The 20,261-nt window shown below is 38.4% G+C and overlaps 1 protein-coding gene across 3 annotated transcripts in view; it reads left to right on the forward strand.

Annotated features, from left to right (window-relative positions):
* SPECC1L (sperm antigen with calponin homology and coiled-coil domains 1 like) overlaps positions 1 to 19,907 on the forward strand; it is a 114,390-nt gene extending 94,483 nt beyond the window's left edge. For all 3 annotated transcript variants that reach the window (XM_084648689.1, XM_084648691.1, XM_084648690.1), the window contains 3 exons: positions 5,786 to 5,902; positions 8,602 to 8,661; positions 12,190 to 19,907. In XM_084648689.1, the coding sequence (XP_084504815.1) occupies positions 5,786 to 5,902; positions 8,602 to 8,661; positions 12,190 to 12,279 (267 nt within the window). In that variant the 3' untranslated portion in view covers positions 12,280 to 19,907. The remainder of the gene's footprint in view (positions 1 to 5,785; positions 5,903 to 8,601; positions 8,662 to 12,189) is intronic.
* The last annotated feature ends 354 nt before the right edge of the window (positions 19,908 to 20,261 follow it).

The following is a 20,261-nucleotide window of genomic DNA, read 5'->3' on the forward strand; positions in this document are numbered from 1 at the left end:
CTCTTTACAGAGAATGAAAATGGTCTGTTGGATTTAATGATATATCTGAACACTTTTCTGAAAGCAGTCCAAAAAGGAATCACTATTCTTGTATATAAATGTTTACACTTTTTTTGCTGCTTTTAATGCTTTACCATCCTTTTGATTCTGAACCAATAGGATAACTTATTAGCTATAATGAGTGACTAGAATTTTCATGGTCTGATGTACACCCATATTATATTAATATTTAATTAAGTCATAGAAGATAGAGTTCATTGTCTTTTTGGATTGTCCATTCCCCTACCAGCACATGAAATACTACCTCAGATAGACTCATCTGTTAAACTGATATTACTCTTGGTCTTTTTATTTAAAAAAAAAAAAAAAAAGCCATTCACTTTTTCATTTGTCTGTCAGAAACACTGCTCAAGAGACGGTTTTCCCCAATAAAGGAATAAAAATCTTTCCTTAGTAGCAATAAAGAGGAAATCCCAACCTCCATGTCAGCCAGATCCTCTAGGTCCTTCTTGGGCTCCATGATGTAATGCCAGCCTTTGGGGTCCCTGTTCACTCAAGTGAAGTGGTGAGCATGTGAGCCATCAGTTTCTACAAAATGTAAGTTTTGGTTTAAAAATTGTGACCTTTACGGCTGCAAAGAAAAATTTTTTCAAATAAAAACCAAATCCAAAGTGATGCCTAAATGGTTAGATATATCAACCAAACACATTTGGCTGGGTGTACGTACAAATAGCTGGAGTTACTGTAATAACCACTGGAAGTGAACTTCAAAAGCAACTGGGAAAAGACTGCTTATCACCAGGAAACCTAATAGCAAAATGCTAGATATCTCACGTTCTCTATATTTGAGCACTTTACAAAATAAGATAAGACCAGAGTGCTTATTCAAAGTTGGTTTAGTGAATCACAGTAAATGTTGAAGACTGTTAGAATAGCAGGCTAATTTGTCTTATTTTTTACTCTGCCATAAGCTACACAATTATTTGGAAAAGTCAGAGCTCCAAGTTCAATACTAGGCTCTTGCAGCCAACTATCACTTATATCAACTGACTATGGGCTTGTGCTGAGTAGGGATATTGGCTGAACGTTGCCAAACTGTTTCTTGACTTTAGCAAAGCTTTTGACACGGTCTCCCACAGTATTCTTGTCAGCAAGTTAAGGAGGTATGGGCTGGATGAATGCACTATAAGGTGGGTAGAAAGCTGGCTAGATTGTCGGGCTCAACGGGTAGTGATCAATGGCTCCATGTCTAGTTGGCAGCTGGTATCAAGTGGAGTGCCCCAAGGGTCGGTCCTGGGGCTGGTTTTGTTCAATATCTTCATAAATGATCTGGAGGATGGTGTGGATTGCACTCTCAGCAAATTTGCGGATGATACTAAACTGGGAGGAGTGGTAAATACGCTGGAGGGGAGGGATAGGATACAGAGGGACCTAGACAAATTGGAGGATTGGGCCAAAAGAAATCTGATGAGGTTCAATAAGGATAAGTGCAGGGTCCTGCACTTTGGACGGAAGAACCCAATGCACAGCTACAGACTAGGGACCGAATGGCTAGGCAGCAGTTCTGCGGAAAAGGACCTAGGGGTGACAGTGGACGAGAAGCTGGATATGAGTCGGCAGTGTGCCCTTGTTGCCAAGAAGGCCAATGGCATTTTGGGATGTATAAGTAGGGGCATAGCGAGCAGATCGAGGGACGTGATCGTTCCCCTCTATTCGACATTGGTGAGGCCTCATCTGGAGTACTGTGTCCAGTTTTGGGCCCCACACTTCAAGAAGGATGTGGATAAATTGGAGAGAGTCCAGCGAAGGGCAACAAAAATGATTAGGGGTCTGGAACACATGAGTTATGAGGAGAGGCTGAGGGAGCTGGGATTGTTTAGCCTGCAGAAGAGAAGAATGAGGGGGGATTTGATAGCTGCTTTCAACTACCTGAAAGGGGGTTCCAAAGAGGATGGCTCTAAACTGTTCTCAATGGTAGCAGATGACCGAACGAGGAGTAATGGTCTCAAGTTGCAGTGGGGGAGGTTTAGATTGGATATTAGGAAAAACTTTTTCACTAAGAGGGTGGTGAAACACTGGAATGTGTTACCTAGGGAGGTGGTAGAATCTCCTTCCTTAGAGGTTTTTAAGGTCAGGCTTGACAAAGCCCTGGCTGGGATGATTTAACTGGGAATTGGTCCTGCTTCAAGCAGGGGGTTGGACTAGATGACCTTCTGGGGTCCCTTCCAACCCTGATATTCTATGATTCTATGAAACAGTATTAAGTGGCTACTTTCTCTGTAATTGGTTGCTAAGAGACTCACTGGTTAACTAGAAATTCAAGAATACGTCATTCAGTGGTCTGGTTAAGTGAGGTATCCACAATGGTATTAATGGGGAAAAATGACACCCTGCAGGAAAAGGTGGGGGAGGGGCGAGGAATAGAGGCATAGGTTCTTACACGAAGCATCTGCATTTTTTAATTCTTTGATTGTAAGTAACTTTTGTCTCCTCTTTGTATTGTACTTGTTTTTCTCAACAGTTGCCTCCTAGACTTCACAGAAGGTGTGATATGACCATTCTTTGGCTAAGTCCAGGGTTAAAGAATTTTTAAAGCCATGTAACAGTTTGTCCGGCATGTGTGCCAACGGCCCTTTTTTTGTTATAACTTGGTTTGGTGACCACCCTCACCCCGAAAAAACCATGGCCCTTCGGGAGAGGTTTGAAGGATATTTATGTATGTCTGGTCAGTCTTCTCTATTGCATTGTCTCTGTAGTTATGGGATGGGCACCTTTAGGGACTTTTATCAATTTTAAATGAATTATGGTAGCCAAACGTGGTTGTTTTGGGAGGGTGGACAGGACTTAACTTTGCTCTCTGCTGACTGTTTTGGGGAAAAAATTAACATAAAGTAAACAGAACCACCAAGGGATATACAAGGGACTTTCACACAGAAGTTAGAAGACCTTGACTTTGCAGATGACATCAGCTAGCTATCATATACTCACAGATACATGCAAGCCAAAATAAATTATCTCCAGGTCTGTGCACAATTAGTACAGTTGAAAATCAACAGTGAGAAAACTGAAATCGTGAGAATCAACACACAAGAAGCACCAATAACACTTTCTGGAACTGAAATAGAAGAGGTCTGATATTTCACGTAACTTGGCAGCATTGTAAATGCAACAGATGGAACAGATGAAAACATTAAAGCCAGACTAGTGAAAGCCAGACACCCATTTGTAACAATAAAGCTAATCTGGAGAAACAGAAATCTTGCCCTCCAAATTAAACTTTGAATATTTAATACCATTGTAAACTTGGTCTTACTGGATGATGCTGAAACTTGGGAGACTTATTAAGACTTTGCTGTCTAAACTCCAATTTTTCATAAACCGCTGACTTAGACAAATCTTCAATATCAGATGGCCAGAAAAAAATCACAAACGAAGAATTCTGGAGGAGGACAAAACAGAAACTGATAGGACAGGAATGAAAATGGAGGTGACTAGAACATACATGGAGGAAAGACCCAAAGAACATAACAAGACAGGTATTATACTGGAACCCCCAGAGCAAGAGACAACAAGGGTAACATGGAAATGAACAATAGAAGCAGAATAGAAAGCTATCAAAAGGACATTGGAAGAAGCCAAGACTGCAGCAGGATACTGGCAAAGATGAAAGGCAGCAGTGGGAGTCCTTATGTTCTGGCCTAAGAGAGAGAGAATTCATTTTAAAGCTAGGCTATTTACAAGCATTTTGATGAGGAGAGCCCCTCCCTGTAGCTTCATCTGTGTTCTCTGCATAAATGTGATGGGGAAGGTGAGTCCCAGGGAGTGCCTGTAACACTGGGAGTTGGGGGTTTGCGGGGCAGCAGGTCTTATCATAGAGCAGCTTAGAATAAATAGATGGCAAGGAATTTGTATTAGCTTTGACTGTGAGCTGTTTTGAATTTTGGTGCTGTCTGTTGTATAAAATTTGCTCAATTCTTTTTTGCTGAAATTGAAAGGACCCCTTCTTCCCTAATTCAAGTAGCGTTTAGCTAATTTTGACATCTCCTGAAAATAACCTGAATCAAATTAATTCAGTTGGTTTCCAGCTTCCTGGTGGTTTGAGGGGCAAGGAGGGAGAGCTTTTTTTCCATTCTGTGTCTTGAGGAAGCTGAGACTATGTAAAGAACATATTCCCACAGCACTGAGGGGTTCAAACAAAGCTATTTCCGTTTGGAAGCAGGCTGCTGGATTGCAAAGCAAGGCACAGGCTACTTACTGCCTGCAGGCATTGTGAGTCCAAGCACGTACACTTACATCACCATAGTTTGAACTTGCATTTTGTGAAGTTTGTATAAAAAGAGCTGACACTGGGTAGGAAATGAAGATTCAGGGGGTCAGTGGGGCACAGAGTAGCAGCATTTGTTACTTTCCATTTGTAATCCAAAATCTTCATTGGCTTGATAAGACACTGAGTCGCATGATTTAAGTTGCATTGTCTTTAGTTTTTATCCTGTTTGGTATTGTACATTCTTTTCTGATTGAGATTAAACAAGACGGAGTGATTAGAATTAGGCTTTTGTGAAGAGGTGTGATTGGTATTACTGTTGTGAGGGAAAAGGTTGATTTATCTGCTGTTTCTTGGATTCTGTGACTGCAGATTGTTTCTGTTTTAGTGCAACATCAAATATAAAGCAATAGCAGAGCTGTCTAGTCCAGTTAAGGGAGGGGTTCACTTGGCATATAGAAGTTTACATTTCCCCATACAGATCTCAAATGATAGGTCAGTAGATGCAGTTTTTAACTGGTTCTTAAATAAAAGAATCTAAACTCACTGCCATCCATTTGGGTGGCAGTAACCTCTTTACCATTATTTTCCTGACAGCAGCCAAGTGCACAGTGATTTAAAAAGCTCACTCAGGCATCTTGTTCCTAACTTCCTTTGGCAGAGGCCATAGACTCTTTTCAACAACTTTGTGTACAAACTCTTGTGGAATAAAGGGAATTGTTTAACTGTTCCACTTAGCTCCTGATTGGGACAGAAAGATTTGTGGTGTGTGGGATGGCAGAGTGAAGAAATAAGGATTTTACTTCTATGTCTTACTCAAGGAACTGGTTCCCTGCCATATTTCATGTCTGGGTATTCCAGTGGCTCATCTTTCAACAGGAATTAGTTGAAATAGAAGAGGTCTGATATTTCACGTAACTTGGCAGCATTGTAAATTATACAAGGGTTTGTATAATGTTTTGCATCAGCTACCTAATGAAAATTATCACCTTATTTGGAAAGAAAATATCTGTGTTCATTGATTAATCCTTTTGCGTAATTAGTAATACAGTAGAATATGAGAAAATCTGATCTTCCCATGCTTTGAAAACACATCATAGCAGCTTGGCATATTTTTGGAGTTTCAAAACCAGGCCAGAGGTATGTATCTATAATTTGTTTCTGCTTGTGTCTTAACATGTTCTTCACTGAAACATTACTGTCTAAAAGGAACACAAAAGCATTTGCTAACGTGTGTCATGTATCTTTTGTGGATAGTAAGGCAAATTAAGTTCCAGAACTAATCTGCCTTTCCTGTGCTGGTCTATTTGTCACCCTCAGTAGTGTTGGATTCTGGTCTCTGACCATTTCAGCACTGAAGTTGAAAGAGTTTTCGTTGCATCTCCATTTCTAAAGTGCTTTGGCATTCTTTTGGTAAAAGGTACAACATAAATAATAATTTTCTAATCACTTAGGTCAAATTCTAAAGCAGTATTAAATGGTAATCTACTATCATTTATAGACTCTTTTTTTCCCTTAAAGAATATTGACATCACAAACTTCAGCAGCAGTTGGAATGATGGGTTGGCCTTCTGTGCAGTCCTCCATACTTACCTCCCAGCTCACATTCCGTATCAAGAACTGAACAGCCAGGACAAGGTACAGTATTATAATATCCAGTTTAGCCTATGTTAACTGAAAATATAGTTAAGCTTAAAAAAAAAAAACTTAAGACAGATTAAAAAAAATACATATAATGGATGGGCATGCAACGGTAGAGAAACAAAATTGGGATTACTTGTTGCATTAAAATTGTAAATGGGAGCATGACTATATTACTTAAATTAGTTAAGCGTGGTTATAAAATTAAGACCTATCAATTATTTGAGGCCATTGGACAAATGAGAACTTTGGGACAAAGTTAAGAAGACTTCAATGAGCGAACATAAATGTTAAGAAGAACAGGAGTACTTGTGGCACCTTAGACTAACAAATTTATTAGAGCATAAGCTTTTGTGGGTTACAGCCCACTTCGTCGGATGCATAGAATGGAACATATAGTAAGATAGATATGTATATAATCTTACTGTATGTTCCATTCTTTGCATATGTTCTATGTATACAAACATACAGATAAGTTAGAAGTTACCATACAAACTGTGAGAGGCTAATGAGTTAAGATGAGCTATTATCAGCAGGATTTAAGGGTGGCAATTTTGCAACAGAAAAGCTTCAAAAACAGACTCCAACTAGAAACTGCTGAGCTTGAATTAATATGCAAACTAGATACCATTAACTTGGGTTTGAATAGAGACTGGGAGTGGCTGAGTCATTACACATATTGAATCTATTTCCTTAAGTTAAGTTCCTCATACCTTCTTGTCAACTGTCTAAATGGGCCATCTTGATTCTCACTACAAAAGTTTTTTTCTCCTGCTGAGAATAGCTCATCTTAACTCATTAGCCTCTCACAGTTTGTATGGCAACTTCCAACTTAACTGTATGTATATATAATATCTTACTATATGTTCCATTCTATGCATTCGATGAAGTGGGCTGTAGCTCACAAAAGCTTATGCTCTAATAAATTTGTTAGTTTGTAAGGTGCCACAAGTATGCCTGTTCTTTTTGCGGATACAGACTAACATGGCTGCTACTCTGAAACCCATAAATTTTAACGTGAGGAGATAACAAACAGTGGGTGGAAAGGGCTTTCAGTTGAGGTGATACAATTCAGTAGTCTTTAACCAAAATGTTCCCTGTTGTTTAATGTTAAAGGTCTGAAATTCAGCAACTTGTGTGCTTTGGAGTAGTTTATTCCCTTTTTTTGGGTGATAGGATGTGTTTTTGTTGAACATGCTTCCATCCCATATTGTTCAGGGTGTCTATTGCTTTCCTCCAGAGCAAAATTTAAAATCAGTGTTTTAGAGGAAAAAAAGTTAAAGATAAATTGGGAAAAAGAATAATCTCAATTTTTTTCCAATGTGTTGTAATTCGTACCCACGGAGACATCTTCCAGAGATGCATTGTTAATAATCTCCGTGACAAATGCAAAAAAAAATTCTTAACAGAGGCAAAGGGATAATTTATTACTTTTGCCATTTTTATAGACAATTAAATAATTTTTCACCTTAATGAATCACCTGATTCTTATTGTTCAGTCCATTGGTATATATTAAATAATTGTTTCTTAATATCTTATGTTTTCCTTTTTTCTCTTTAAATATCGTCTTTACAGCCCTCTGTTTCTTCTAAGACTTAATGCTGCAGCTTTTTACTTGTGTAGAGCTATATTTTATTTGAAATTCAATTTAATCTTTATCATGTATCCATATTGATATTAAAGTTATATCTGGTTTTACATAAACACTAAGACTGGTAAGAGCTAAGAGAAGAATCCTCCATGAGCTGCATTGGACATTGGTATAAAGATTTATTTCATATGGTATCTGTTACTACTCTAAGGAGTGCTATAGGATTACCTAGAATAGATTAATAAAGGTATATATTTCTCCTGAGTGCATCTCCACCACCTCTATAAAAGTGGCTACAAGTACCTCTTATTGATTACCATTGCCAGGCTATTGTACTTTTTATCAAATGAAGTTTTAAAAGTTATATTTACCTCTTATTTGAACAATTCCTCTAATGGTTGAAGTTTAGAATCTTATTAAACTTATTATTTCCCAAACTTTGCTCAGTATTCACTTATTCTCCTTATTTGATAACGTTTAATTTAAAATGCAATCCCTTATAGCTGCATCTTTCTTATACAAACAGATGTAAAAACATATCCCTCTCCAGAATTAACAAAATTCTTTCCCTACTTATTTGATACTTTGGCTTTTGTGGGGGGTTTGTTTTTTTTTTAATTTTATCTGTGGCAAATTAAAGTCCCCAGTTATCACTGTCCTAGCATTGTTGAAAAATCTTTACCCCAATCCAGCAGGTAGTAAATACTTCCTACAGACATTCATGTATCCCTAGTACAGAATGATGCCTGTGACACATCTTTATAAATAGAAAAGGAGTACTTGTGGCACCTTAGAGACTAACCAATTTATTTGAGCATAAGCTTTCGTGAGCCACAGCTCACTTCATCGAAGCTGTAGCTCACGAAAGTTTATTCTCAAATAAATTGGTTAGTCTCTAAGGTGCCACAAGCACTCCTTTTCTTTTTGTGAATACAGACTAACATGGCTGCTACTCTGAAATCTATCTTTATAAATGTGATTTCGTTATAAACTCTAGCTGAAGTCAATACAGGGTTTTATTAGAAATGTTTTCAAGCAGCAAGTCCGTTAAATTTTAAGTAGTTTCCCTTCTGTTTTCATATAAATGTTGCATTACATTTACAGAGAAGAAACTTCACTCTGGCCTTTCAGGCAGCTGAAAGTGTTGGCATCAAATCCACTCTGGTAAGTGTTAAGTTAAATGGATAATGTCCTGTTTATTAAATGTCTTTTATACCTTGCACAATGAAGCTCTGTGACAGAAAGATTACTGTGTTTTGGGCCTGAAGCAATATAATGAGGACAGTTAATTTGCCCCAGAGTGATTTGTAAAATGGTTGTATATTTTGTATGAAGCCTGCTTTTCCATGTAGACATTGCTGTTCACCTGAATTTTTCTGTTTTTCTTGGCTTCTTCCTTGACAGGGCAGGTATTTTGTCTTGTGACAAACTGTAGGATATAAAGAAACCATTAATATTCAAAACAATACAGCCAAGCTAAAATAGAGTACAGGTGAACTGCTCACAGATACTCTGGCCTGGGAAGTCTGCAGGGCAGACATACTAGGCTTCTTACACAGCCTGGTATTTGTCTGTGCTGGTGGCTTAAGGAACTGTGGGTACAACCTACATTCTAGATTTGGGTTTACATTTCAAATTGTTTGAATTTAGTAGAATTCTGAAGGTGCAAATCAAACCCTTGAAAGTTGTTTTTTTCAATAAAGTAGGAAGGTCATGATTTCTGTGGTCCATCTGTTAGACCAGCAAATGGTCCAAACTATTGTTGGATAGAGGGGCTTTCTTTGTCTTCATAATCAAGCACTGGCAACATTAATAGAAAATTTGATACTAGGTCTGTAATGAATTAAGTTTTTAACTGTGAAACTGTTTCTCTAACAATAGTTAAGAGGCTTTGTAATTCCTACAAGAAGAAATTCCTGAGCAGAGTTGAAAAGAATTACTAATTGTCATTATGAAAATAATTATCAGAAGAGGAAGACTTTTCTGAAGCCATTGAATTGGAAGAAACCCAAGCCCTGGTAGATGTCTCCAGCAATTCAGCTAGAATTGCCAGGACCAGAAAAAGAATTTAAATAACTCATTAGGACTTGTGTAACTGGGATTCTAGCAAAGCTGCCATTGAGTTAGCGATTCACAATGCTATATAGTCAGACATTTAAAAATAGCACTTTCCTTGATCCTTATCAAAACCTCTGACCAGCCATTGTATTTGTTCACAATGGAGATGCAACTACTGAGAATTTTTAAATACCTCAGAAGTTAGTGATTTTGAAATGTGAAGATTTTTACCAAATGCAGATATAAAAATAGACTATTGAGAGCAGCTGTAGAAATGCCAGCATGCAGTTAGCTACAGTAAAATGGCATTGTGATGTTCCCCTCTGGTGTTGTCTGGACCAGTGATCTGCTAGGCCACTCCAGTCCTTGACTCTGGGAGCCAGCCTTACCCTGATCTGCTGTGAGATCCCCTGTTCGAGAACCCCCTTGCACAGCCTCTGGCATGTAAGCTGCTCCCTGCTACTTGCAAGCTAATGACACTAGCCAATATGTCCAGTCCCAGAAACAACCATAGGAACCTCCGTCTTACAGTGTCCAGTTATGCCCACTGGATGCTGCAAGCTTATATAAATTCATCAATTTAACAAAGAAATTGATATGTACCAGGCTTGTAATCCCAAGGGGAGCCTCTGACACACTTCAAACCAAACACACTGCTTCAGATAGAATAAACAAACAAATTTATTAACTATAAAGATAGATCTTAAGTGATTATAAGTCAAAGCATAACAAGTCAGATTTGGTCAAATGAAATAAAAGCAAAATGCATTCTAAGCTGATCTTAATACTTTCAATGTCCTTAACAACTTATATGCTTCTCACTGCTGGCTGGTTGCCCTTCAGCCAAGCTCTCCCCTTTGTTCAGCGTTTCAGTCGCTTGGTGGTGTCTGTAGATGTAGGTGTGAGAGAGAGAGAGCATGGCAAAATGTCTCTCCCTTTTATAATGTCCTTTCTTCCCTCTGGGCTTTGCCCCCCCCCCCCATTTCAGGGTTAGGTGAGCATTACCTCATTGCAGTCCCAAACTGCCCAAAGGAAGGGGGTGACTCCCTCCAGGGTCTAACAGATTCTTTTGTTGCTGCCTAAGCCAGTGTCCATTGTTCCTGTGAGGCTGGGCTGGGTTTGTCTCATCCATGCCCTGCTGAGGTGTGAACTACCTCTCTGTTCTTGGAGCGTTTTTGCACGGGCTTGCTTTAAGCCATGAGGATACATTTTCAGCCTCATAACTATATACATCAAAATATAATGTATAACTTTACTATAACATTACTGTAACAACTATTATAACGTCACTATAACAGCCATGCTCAGTGCATCATGAGCCTTCTGAAGACACCCAACATAACCAACTTTGCATTGGATACCACACAATCATTTTATAAGGATGAACATGGGAGTGTAGGGTGTCCCCCCCGAGGTACAGAGTGTCACAGGCAGTTTCCTCTCCCTTGACATTACAGTACATAACGGTACTAGAAAGTGTACTTTACAAGATACCTGGAACTGGCTGACCAAAAACTATCTTAAAATGTAATCCCTACACATGCAGACACTTTCATAGGCTCAGGTACATCCAAACTGAATTAAATTTTATAAGAGGAAATTGTATCTTTCAAAGGGAAAGTTCGTTAGCAGTATATGCAGCATACACTGTGTGTTTTGTGTGGCAAATGGTCATTGTGTCTACAAATGTTAATGAGGGTAACATTAGGGAAAATTATTTCAGTTGTTCCTTGAACAGGGTGTTTTGACTACTCACAGCTCCTTTCATAAAGTGAACTCTAACACAATAATTGCTATTTCTGTTTGAACTCTATTAAAAATCCCTTCCTTTGCGTACAGGTTCCATGCGTAGATTGTGGAGGAAGATGTATCCATCTTACTTGTTTGTAAATCTGTTTACGCACTTATGGTGCAATATAAATAATTAGAATAGTTTGAGATCAGTTCATAGTTTTGTGAGGTAGGAATTAACTCCTCACGTTTTGCCTCTCCTTCAGATTACATATTTTACTAGATTTGGTAATGCTCATTTTTCCTAGTTAAACATCTACCTTGGAAATCACTATACCAGTGGTGGGCAACCTGACAGGCTGCATGCAGGCCGCAGATTGCCCACCACTGCACTATACTGTTGTAAAGTGACGCTTGACAGTGCCAAGTAAAAAGGTTGACCGTGAGAGAGCAAGTTTGTGCCAGGACATTTGTTACAAAGCTAGACCTTGATCCTGCTATTGAAAGTGCATGTGCGGTTGCAGATATCTGCATGCGTGCCATTAACTGCAGCATTGGGGTTCTTGTGTTTCAAAACTGAACTGTTTTTATTGTTAGCAGTATTAAATGAGAAGAAACCTGAGGTATACTCTGATATTGGACTCATGAACTGCAGGTCACAAAGTTAATGTTGCTTTTCAATGAAATGGTAGCCCTTTGCAGATGGCGCAGAAATAACTGTTTTAAACTTTTAAGTCGTGAAGTACCTTTCACCATCTGAACTTTGCAAATGACATGCTGAGCAAAATGGAGATCTTTCCCTAAGCTTTTCTCAGAGTGGGAGCTTTACAGCTTTGATGAGCACTGCTTTGACATGAACTTGCAAGGTGGTAATTAATAATTTTGATCTTCTTTTTGTGACAGGACATCAATGAAATGGTGCGAACTGAGCGTCCAGACTGGCAGAATGTCATGCTGTATGTTACAGCAATTTACAAATACTTTGAAACCTGAAACCTTGTTAATCCAAAAGATTTGCAGGGTGGAATCATCACTAGCTGCCAGACAGAAACATGACTGAAATGCTAATCCCAGATTCATTAAAATCTGGCAACATTCATGTCCCCCAACCTTCAGTGACGCTATCATGGATTGTCTCAAACTGCTTCAGCCAACAAACCTTGTAACACAGGTTAGAAGCAAGAACTTGTTACCGGTGTACTAGGCATATCACATGGTATTGAGTTATCCAAATTAATTACGTAGCCTAATAAAACTGACCTTCTAGGAACTGCCTTTACATCCAGACTTCTTGAAGTTTTCGTATTTCCGTAAGAGAGACTGAGGTGTATAATGCTGTAGCATATACAGGATTGAATGTACAGCTAGAACTATGAGAAGGAAAAGGATGAAACAGCATCATAATCAATTTTCTCTACTATCAGAAACCACAGTGTCTGGGTGAATATTCTACCCTTATATACACTGCACCCCAATACAGTAAAAATCTTAATAGTAACTGAAGTTACTGTCTTCATTATTTTTCCTCCTCTAATGTGCACAATATTCAAGGGAAAGGAGCTTTTATTCTGTCAGGCTTACTTGACGAAAAGTGCTCTCAACACCTGGACAAATCTGGCGCAGAAGAACTCTTCAGTGTAAAGCTCTGTTTAAGCCTACCTCTGTCACACAGTAACGTGGCTTCCAACTTTATCTAATGGATTATAAGGACTAGCACATACAATTCCTGGCTTGAAGAGTATACTGTATTTACAAGGAGTTGTATTTCATATAATTTTCTGTGCTTCCATTATAACTAATGAGATTAATCAAGAATTTATCCTCGTAGAACTTGTCTCTATCCCCTTCTTCCTTTGCCTGCATAGCACACATAGAAATGCCGATCTTTCCTTTCCAGCAATACAAGCATACAGTGTCTCTGATTTCAATGGTGGAATTATGCCAGTGGGATTTCTCCCTCTACAGAGAAGATAATTGTCAGTAATGGGATGTCCAGCTTTGCAGTGTTCCATGTACACTTTTCTTTGGATCTTGCAGATACTGGTCTAACTAAAAGAAAGCAAAACATGCTATGAAGAGAACTGTAGTGGAATTAATTTTTATGTAATCCTGTTCCAATCTGGAATATTGTATCACAAAGACTAATGCTCCTGAGGAAAGAATGAAAAGCTTTGGTCTGCTCAGATTGTATTCTCCTAAAATGCCCCTCCGTTCATGTGGCAAAACTCTCTAGGCAAAAGAGTTCAAGCAAGTGCCTTAAATATCCTTGAGTTGGTAGACCCTGGAGCTCCAGGGCACTGTGCAAAACATTAGGAACTCAGAAGGATTTCTAGTGGCAAACTGACGTGTGTTGTTAAAATGATTTTTGTAATCCTGTACTTGTCATACCAAGAGGAGGCCTTCACCCTACCATTGTGTTCCTGCCTCTTACTTCCCTACATAGATAGCAACAGTTAAGCCACAGGAAAGAGCCTCTCTCTAATGTTGAGCTGAAGCTTTCATTTGATGACCACCTTTATAAATACACTTAACCTACCAACAGCCCTGTTAGAAACAATGATTCTGTTATTCCTATTGTGTGCCTATAACTCTTATGGACAGTTTGAATGAATAGATGTTAACAACTCAGTGAATGCAACTGTGCTTGGCAACTATTAGTGCTATCAGGAATGGAAAAAACACTGATTCAAATTAAAACTATATAGCCAGTCAGAATAGCTAGAGCCCTGAAGAATGTAACCAATCTGAAGAGGGGGCATTTCAGCATGCCTCTGGCATTTAAACAGACCTCGCACCTCTTAACTCCTATATTATAAAGCTCAACTAACTCTTAAATTCTGATCAGTGTCTGTAGTGGAAGGAATAAAACAAATGTCTTTAGTGATGGGGGAAGGGTTTATTAAATGTCTGGTAAATAACCATTTAGTCCAAAGAGAGGACACTTGGAGAAGTTTCCAGAGAAGCTGTTTCTGGTGACTACTTCCTCTCAGATTGGGAGGCTAATGTTAGGCAAGAAGCTAAAAATTCTCAGGCTGTGAGTAAACAGGCTTGAAGATCCTCAGCAACCAAGAGAAAACGGTTGCAGAAGAGACTTCAAATAAAAATATCTTCATAAGAGTTGAATAGAAAGAAGTGGGAAATGTACACTATCACTTTCACAAACTGCTGAAATCCCATTTCTGCACTTTTATGCTATGGGAGGCTGTTTTCTTTTCCTTATGAATTTAAGTTGTCTATTTACAGTTGCATCATTTTATTTATTACATTAAGATTGAAAAAAAATTCTAATTAAAAAGATAGCACTCCTTACTCTAAATTCACTAGTAACCTATTTCTTTAACATAGTTTGAGCCAAGGGCTAATTTTAGCTATTTTTCTGCAAAGTGGTGTCTGAACTTTACTTGCCTGGAAATCTCTGTTGTTAATTGTAATAATATTGATCATGTAAACATCCATAAAAAGGGAGCTCCAGTTTTTCAACTATATCCAGTTAGGCAACATGATAGAAGCATTAAGAAAATGCAGAGATGGAAGTTTTAAAATAATAAACATAGACCTTCATTAGAAATGAAGAAATCTACAGATTGCTTCTTGGCGCGATCTGTCTGTTTTGGTGGGTTTTGTTTTTGTTTGTTTGGGGGTTGGTTTTGGGGTTTTTTTTGTTTGTTTGTTTGGTCTGAAGTTATACTTGGTGTTGATGGTACACAGGTATTGGAGTTACATCTGGAAAGAGGCATGTGGCTCCATAAAGAAATTTCCGAGACACACATCTGAGCCTTTACAAATAGAATACTGTGCTTCTGACACAATGAAAGGATATTCAAGAAAGGGATGGAAGAAATAAAACAAACTGAACCCTGGTACCCAGTAACAGAATGTTCAGAAAGGCGGAAACAACAAATCTCTCCTTTTGCTAATTGGAAGAATGACTTATGTAACCTTTCTGGATAGAAATAATACTCTTCAGTATGGTTCCAACTCATACTTCACCCTGAAAGGGCCAGTTCGCTTACACATTGTAGAGTGCAAGCTTTGTGCTGTTTGACTTGATATTTTTGTTCTGTTTAATGTACTTAAAATGCCAAACAATATATGGTAGATTTATTTTTATTGCATTTTAGTATGTGCCTTGCAAATGCCTGTGTTTTAGTAGTCTGTGTTATTCATGTCCATCTCTGTAAGAGGTGCACATAACCAAAACAGCTTGGACGTCTTTATGCAGTTTTGGCTCTGTTGCTGTCTGGATAATGTTAAGTGAAACACATTCCATTGAATGTAAAGATGTCAGTATCCAGTCAGGTGTGTCAGATTTGTTTAATATTCATGGTACATCAGCGGCGAACTGAATGAACAGTTGAAGCTTTTTCTTTACCTTCAGTTAGCATCAAAGGAGGAATAACTTATTTTTTAATATTCAGACAGACGGTCTCCAGAGTTCTTTGATGTCCAGAGTAACAATAAAAAGGTGATGTGAACCTTTGGAATCGATGAGACGCAACTGATTGGGTTTTCAGGTATTTCGTATGTTTAACTGAAAACACTTATCCATTAGTTTTAGCCATGTAACTCAATGGACCTCATAATGACCTTTCACTACAGCAATACCTGCTAGAAATTCTAAGCAAAAGCCTCTAATTGAAACTGCAGCCATGGAGAGGCAACCCAGAATGTTGTATTAATAATTACATGATATCCTGGTTAAAGAATAAAATGTCACTCTTTGCCTTATTTATATTAAACATTGTTTCTGCCAATTATAAATTGCATTTATCAGAGAGTGATATATGTCTCCAGTTTAATAATATGTTGTCCCTATCTTTCTGTGCTCTTGAAAAGTCAACCAGTCTGCCTTGAGAGGTCTCTAACTTTGCCAGGGCAATGAAACCAAATTCAGCTGTTACACTGGTGTAAATCCATATGAACTCCACTGACTTCAGTAGTTACTCCTGTTTTACACGTATGAACAGAGCAGAATTTTGCCCACTAAATCTAATATGATGCGCGCAAAACTGTGGTTTAAATAGTTATAAAGATGTGCCTCAGGAGTTGTCAGTGACAGCAAAATCTCTATGGTGTTTCATATTTGTTCCCTGTCAATGACCTCAACATCAAATCTCATCTGCCCCCGCCCCACCACCCATTCTACCTCTGATGTTATCAACCATTCCAGGTAATAAAGAACCTGGTAGTGACAGCAGTTTTGTTGTTCATATGAAAGGTAGAACAGAATATTTTATTCTTGCATCTCTAGTTTCTGTGCAATTCTGACAAAGGTATGAAATTTTTGGCCCATAACTCTGCTTTAAATTAACAAATAGGAGTGTATGCTTTTTCAAGATTTTGTTTTACCAGCTGTGTTCTACTCATGGTTGTCTTAAGAGCCCTACTTGCCTGTCCATTGACAAGCTGACATCCCTTTCACAGCTTGCTCCAAGAATGTCAAAACCGTAGTCCTTTTCTGCCCTGATTCAAGACACAGCCCCAAGAAGGCTACCTGTGGAAAAGGGCATTATCGTCGTCATATCTGCACAAATTGCTTGTCCCCAAGTTTTTATGATCTTCCGGACTTGACGTGATCAATGATTTTTACCTTTGACTCTTATTTTTATTTCATGTCCCTCCAAACCACATTGTTGGCTACTGCTACAGTGCCTTGCCTGAGCTGAATGGCCAAGGCATGAATCCCTGTGAAAGTGGACACCACCCTGCATTTTAAAGTCATTGTCATCTCTGTGCCCCAGAGTTGACACCGTTCATTGTGCTTCCACTTGCCTGTATACGTTGATTGGCCAAATATAAGTCAGATCATTTCAGCTCTTCAGTTGACACCTATTTCCCCCTCACATCAAGAAATGTCGTACATAGAGCTTACATCTCACTGTAATGCTTGTCTGGTGCTTTTGCATTAAAATCCTTAACTCTCCAATAAATGAAAATAGTGTTAGACATTTCTAATTTAATGGCCCCAACTAAAAATGTGGATTTAATACTGACTGTGCCCCTAGAGTAGTTTTTCTGCTCGTTTCTCAGGGAGAGTTCCTATGCTCAAAGAATGAGTTGCTTGCTGCAGTAGAACGGATTGTGAACTGCAGTGTTTAATTTAAAATAAAATCTGTTGTTGGAGTTCAGTTGGGTTTACTGGACAGTTCTAAGAATTTGTTCAGCTCTGTCTGCTCTTAATTTCTGTAATAACTAGGTCAGCGTTGAGTACATTTGGTAACTGTCAAAAGGTCAGCGTGCTAGGGTCTGGGAACATTTGACTAGTTCATTATGGTGTCTAAGTTGTTTAAAAGATCTTTTTTATATGTAATTTTGTATAAAGGGCTTGGCCATTAAGCAGAATATTGAAGTGGGTCTCTTATTTCTTGTGTATTCCATGCTTGCCAGCTTTTACAGTGGCAAGATCTTCAACTGTCTCAGCTTGACAGGATTACTCTCCTGGTCTCTGAATTAATTATATGTAATTCTTTTCCTTCCATAAGAAATTGTTTGCCTACACCTAAACTTGAATAATACTTAGCTACAGAAGCCGGATGCTTCTGCATTTTTCTCCCGTTTAAAGTGGTTTATTTTTCACTTGAGAGGTTCCTGACCCTAATTGATACAGGGCTGTATCTGCTGTTGAGTTGCACGCAGATTTCCTAGCGACTTCAGTGAGAGTTCTGCATGCAGAACGATAGACAAGTCGCTTACAGAATATTTTGTGGCACCACAATCATCCCCATTTTCAGAGGTTTGCAGTGTTGCCAAAATCACTCAATCTAGGCTGAAACTTGGTATATAAGCTCTCACCGGGGGAGTATCCTTCTGTTTAATAGTATTTTTGAAGAAATAGTTTGTATTTGGTATAGGAACTAAAGGAAATGTCATGGGTTTAGAATCGCTGTGCTTTTCTAATGCTTTTGAATTTTAAACTGAGAATTTTGCATATAGTGCTAGAATGTGAACTGGATTTCTTGGAGGGAAAAGATTTAAAAATGACTCGCTGTGACTCCACTGTGAATAAGCAACATGTTATGTTACGTGCATTTCCTCTTTCCAGTGAATAATATGTATAGTTTTACTCGTATGCACTTCGTGTGTGTGTTTGGTAGCTAGAATGGCACAACAAACAGTTATTGGTGCAAAAGAGCCCTAACAGTCTGTGTTATACACAGGTCATGAACCAAGATTTTAAAGGGTAGACTGTATTGGCAACAAAGGAACAGTTAACGTTTGCTCAAAACTCCACTTCACAAAATGTCTCTCTCGCTCTCTCTCTCACACTCTCTCTGCTTCACTTCTTTCAGCTAAATATGTATTTACAATTATGGTGAATTTCAGGAAATGGGGGACATATGCATGACGACATACCCAAGTAATTTATACATGTAAAAATTACATAGTGTTTCATGAGTGTTTCGAAAATATTTTTAAATATGTGTATCATTAAATATTCAGTTTGTTACAATCTATTCTTACTAGTTTAATGTAGATTTGCTTTTAAAACTTGCACCTCTTCCATGTTTCATCTGCTAAAGTTTGCTTGAACAAAAAAAGCCTTAGTTTTCCTATTGGTTAATACAAATGAAAAGTATGAGACTGCTAACTGGGATATGGAGCATTTCCCCTCTAGATTGCCAGTTCAAATCCAGCTTGGGCCAGTAATGACTGTCTGAAGGTTGTTTGGTCAACATGAAATGAATCTGTGATCCAGTTAATAGCGGGCAGGGGTCAACATCAGGAAATCAGAGTGACACTAATTGGCACCACCCAAAGGGATGGATACTGAACTATCTTCTGGCCCTTAGAAGTGGTACCTTCAATTCCAGTTTGAGATAACTGGCAGAATAGTGTGGGAAGCTTGTCCTATCCCCACCCACTCCAGCCCATGTTGAGAAAGAATAAAAGAATTTTATTGCCATCTCCTTCAGTCTGGCATCACAAGCATTGTATTTGCTTACAAAGTGGCCCACAACTTATCAGTTGGCATAACTGCTCTAGAGAGAATTGGAATGTTCCATAGCTTTTAAGAATCATGAAAACAAAACTGATTTTAAAAAGACCTTTCCATACATTCTTCCTAAGTTTTATTTATTTCTGTGTGCATTTGAAACATGACAGATCACCCTAGCAGTGATTGGGTTGAGTGAGGGTAGCAGTTCTAGTTCTATGCAAAAAGCACTTTCCCTTCTTTCTTAAACCACACATTCTATTGTTACAACTGAAAAGGCTTCAAGAAATGTCTGAGCTTTAAGTGTATAGTTGTCACAGATTTGACCTTACAGTCTGAGTGGGGAAAAAATAGTATCTTTTCTCAGCTTCCCTTCCAGTTGGATCTGAGACTTGGAAGCAGAGGAGGAATCCAAAATGTGTTTCAATTAGACTGCAGCCTGGTTCCAGTTTGAAAGGCAAAAATCAGTAATCATTGGGACTTCCAAGGCTGGCAATCCTATTTTAAATTAAAGCCCTTGGAGGAACAGTGTGTTTTTTAGTTTTGCAAGTTCCACTAAGGATCTGGGCATTTGCTTTATACAAAACAATGTATTCTGCGTTTGTATTTAGTATATATGCCTTCCATTTGCCAGTGTTACCATGTTTTCTTCTTAAGTTTGTGAAATAAAGTTTTACAGATATTAAAATGTGTACTGTATTGACTGAGATGGGCCTACAAACTCAGATCCAGTTAGCTTTTCGTACCATTCTGTCACCATTACTGACTTTCAGGAGCAATATTTAGAAGGGGTAGTTTACAGTCGTGCGTGTGGCATATATGTAATGCATGGGAGGTGTAACTAATTCCTGATTTTTGTATGTGGATTTCTCAGAATTTTAGCACTAGCAGCACAACTTAAAGCATCTGTCCTAACGGGTTTATGTACTATAGTAATGGGTATCCTTAGATATTATGATAAAAGTGGGTACTTGATGTATTGTCTTCACATTGGATTGTTCTGGTCTTGAATATTCAATTGATAGAGAAGGGAATTGCTGTT

Source organism: Lepidochelys olivacea (assembly GCF_965140295.1).
Source record: "Lepidochelys olivacea isolate rLepOli2 genome assembly, chromosome: 15".
Lineage (NCBI taxonomy): Eukaryota > Metazoa > Chordata > Testudines > Cheloniidae > Lepidochelys > Lepidochelys olivacea.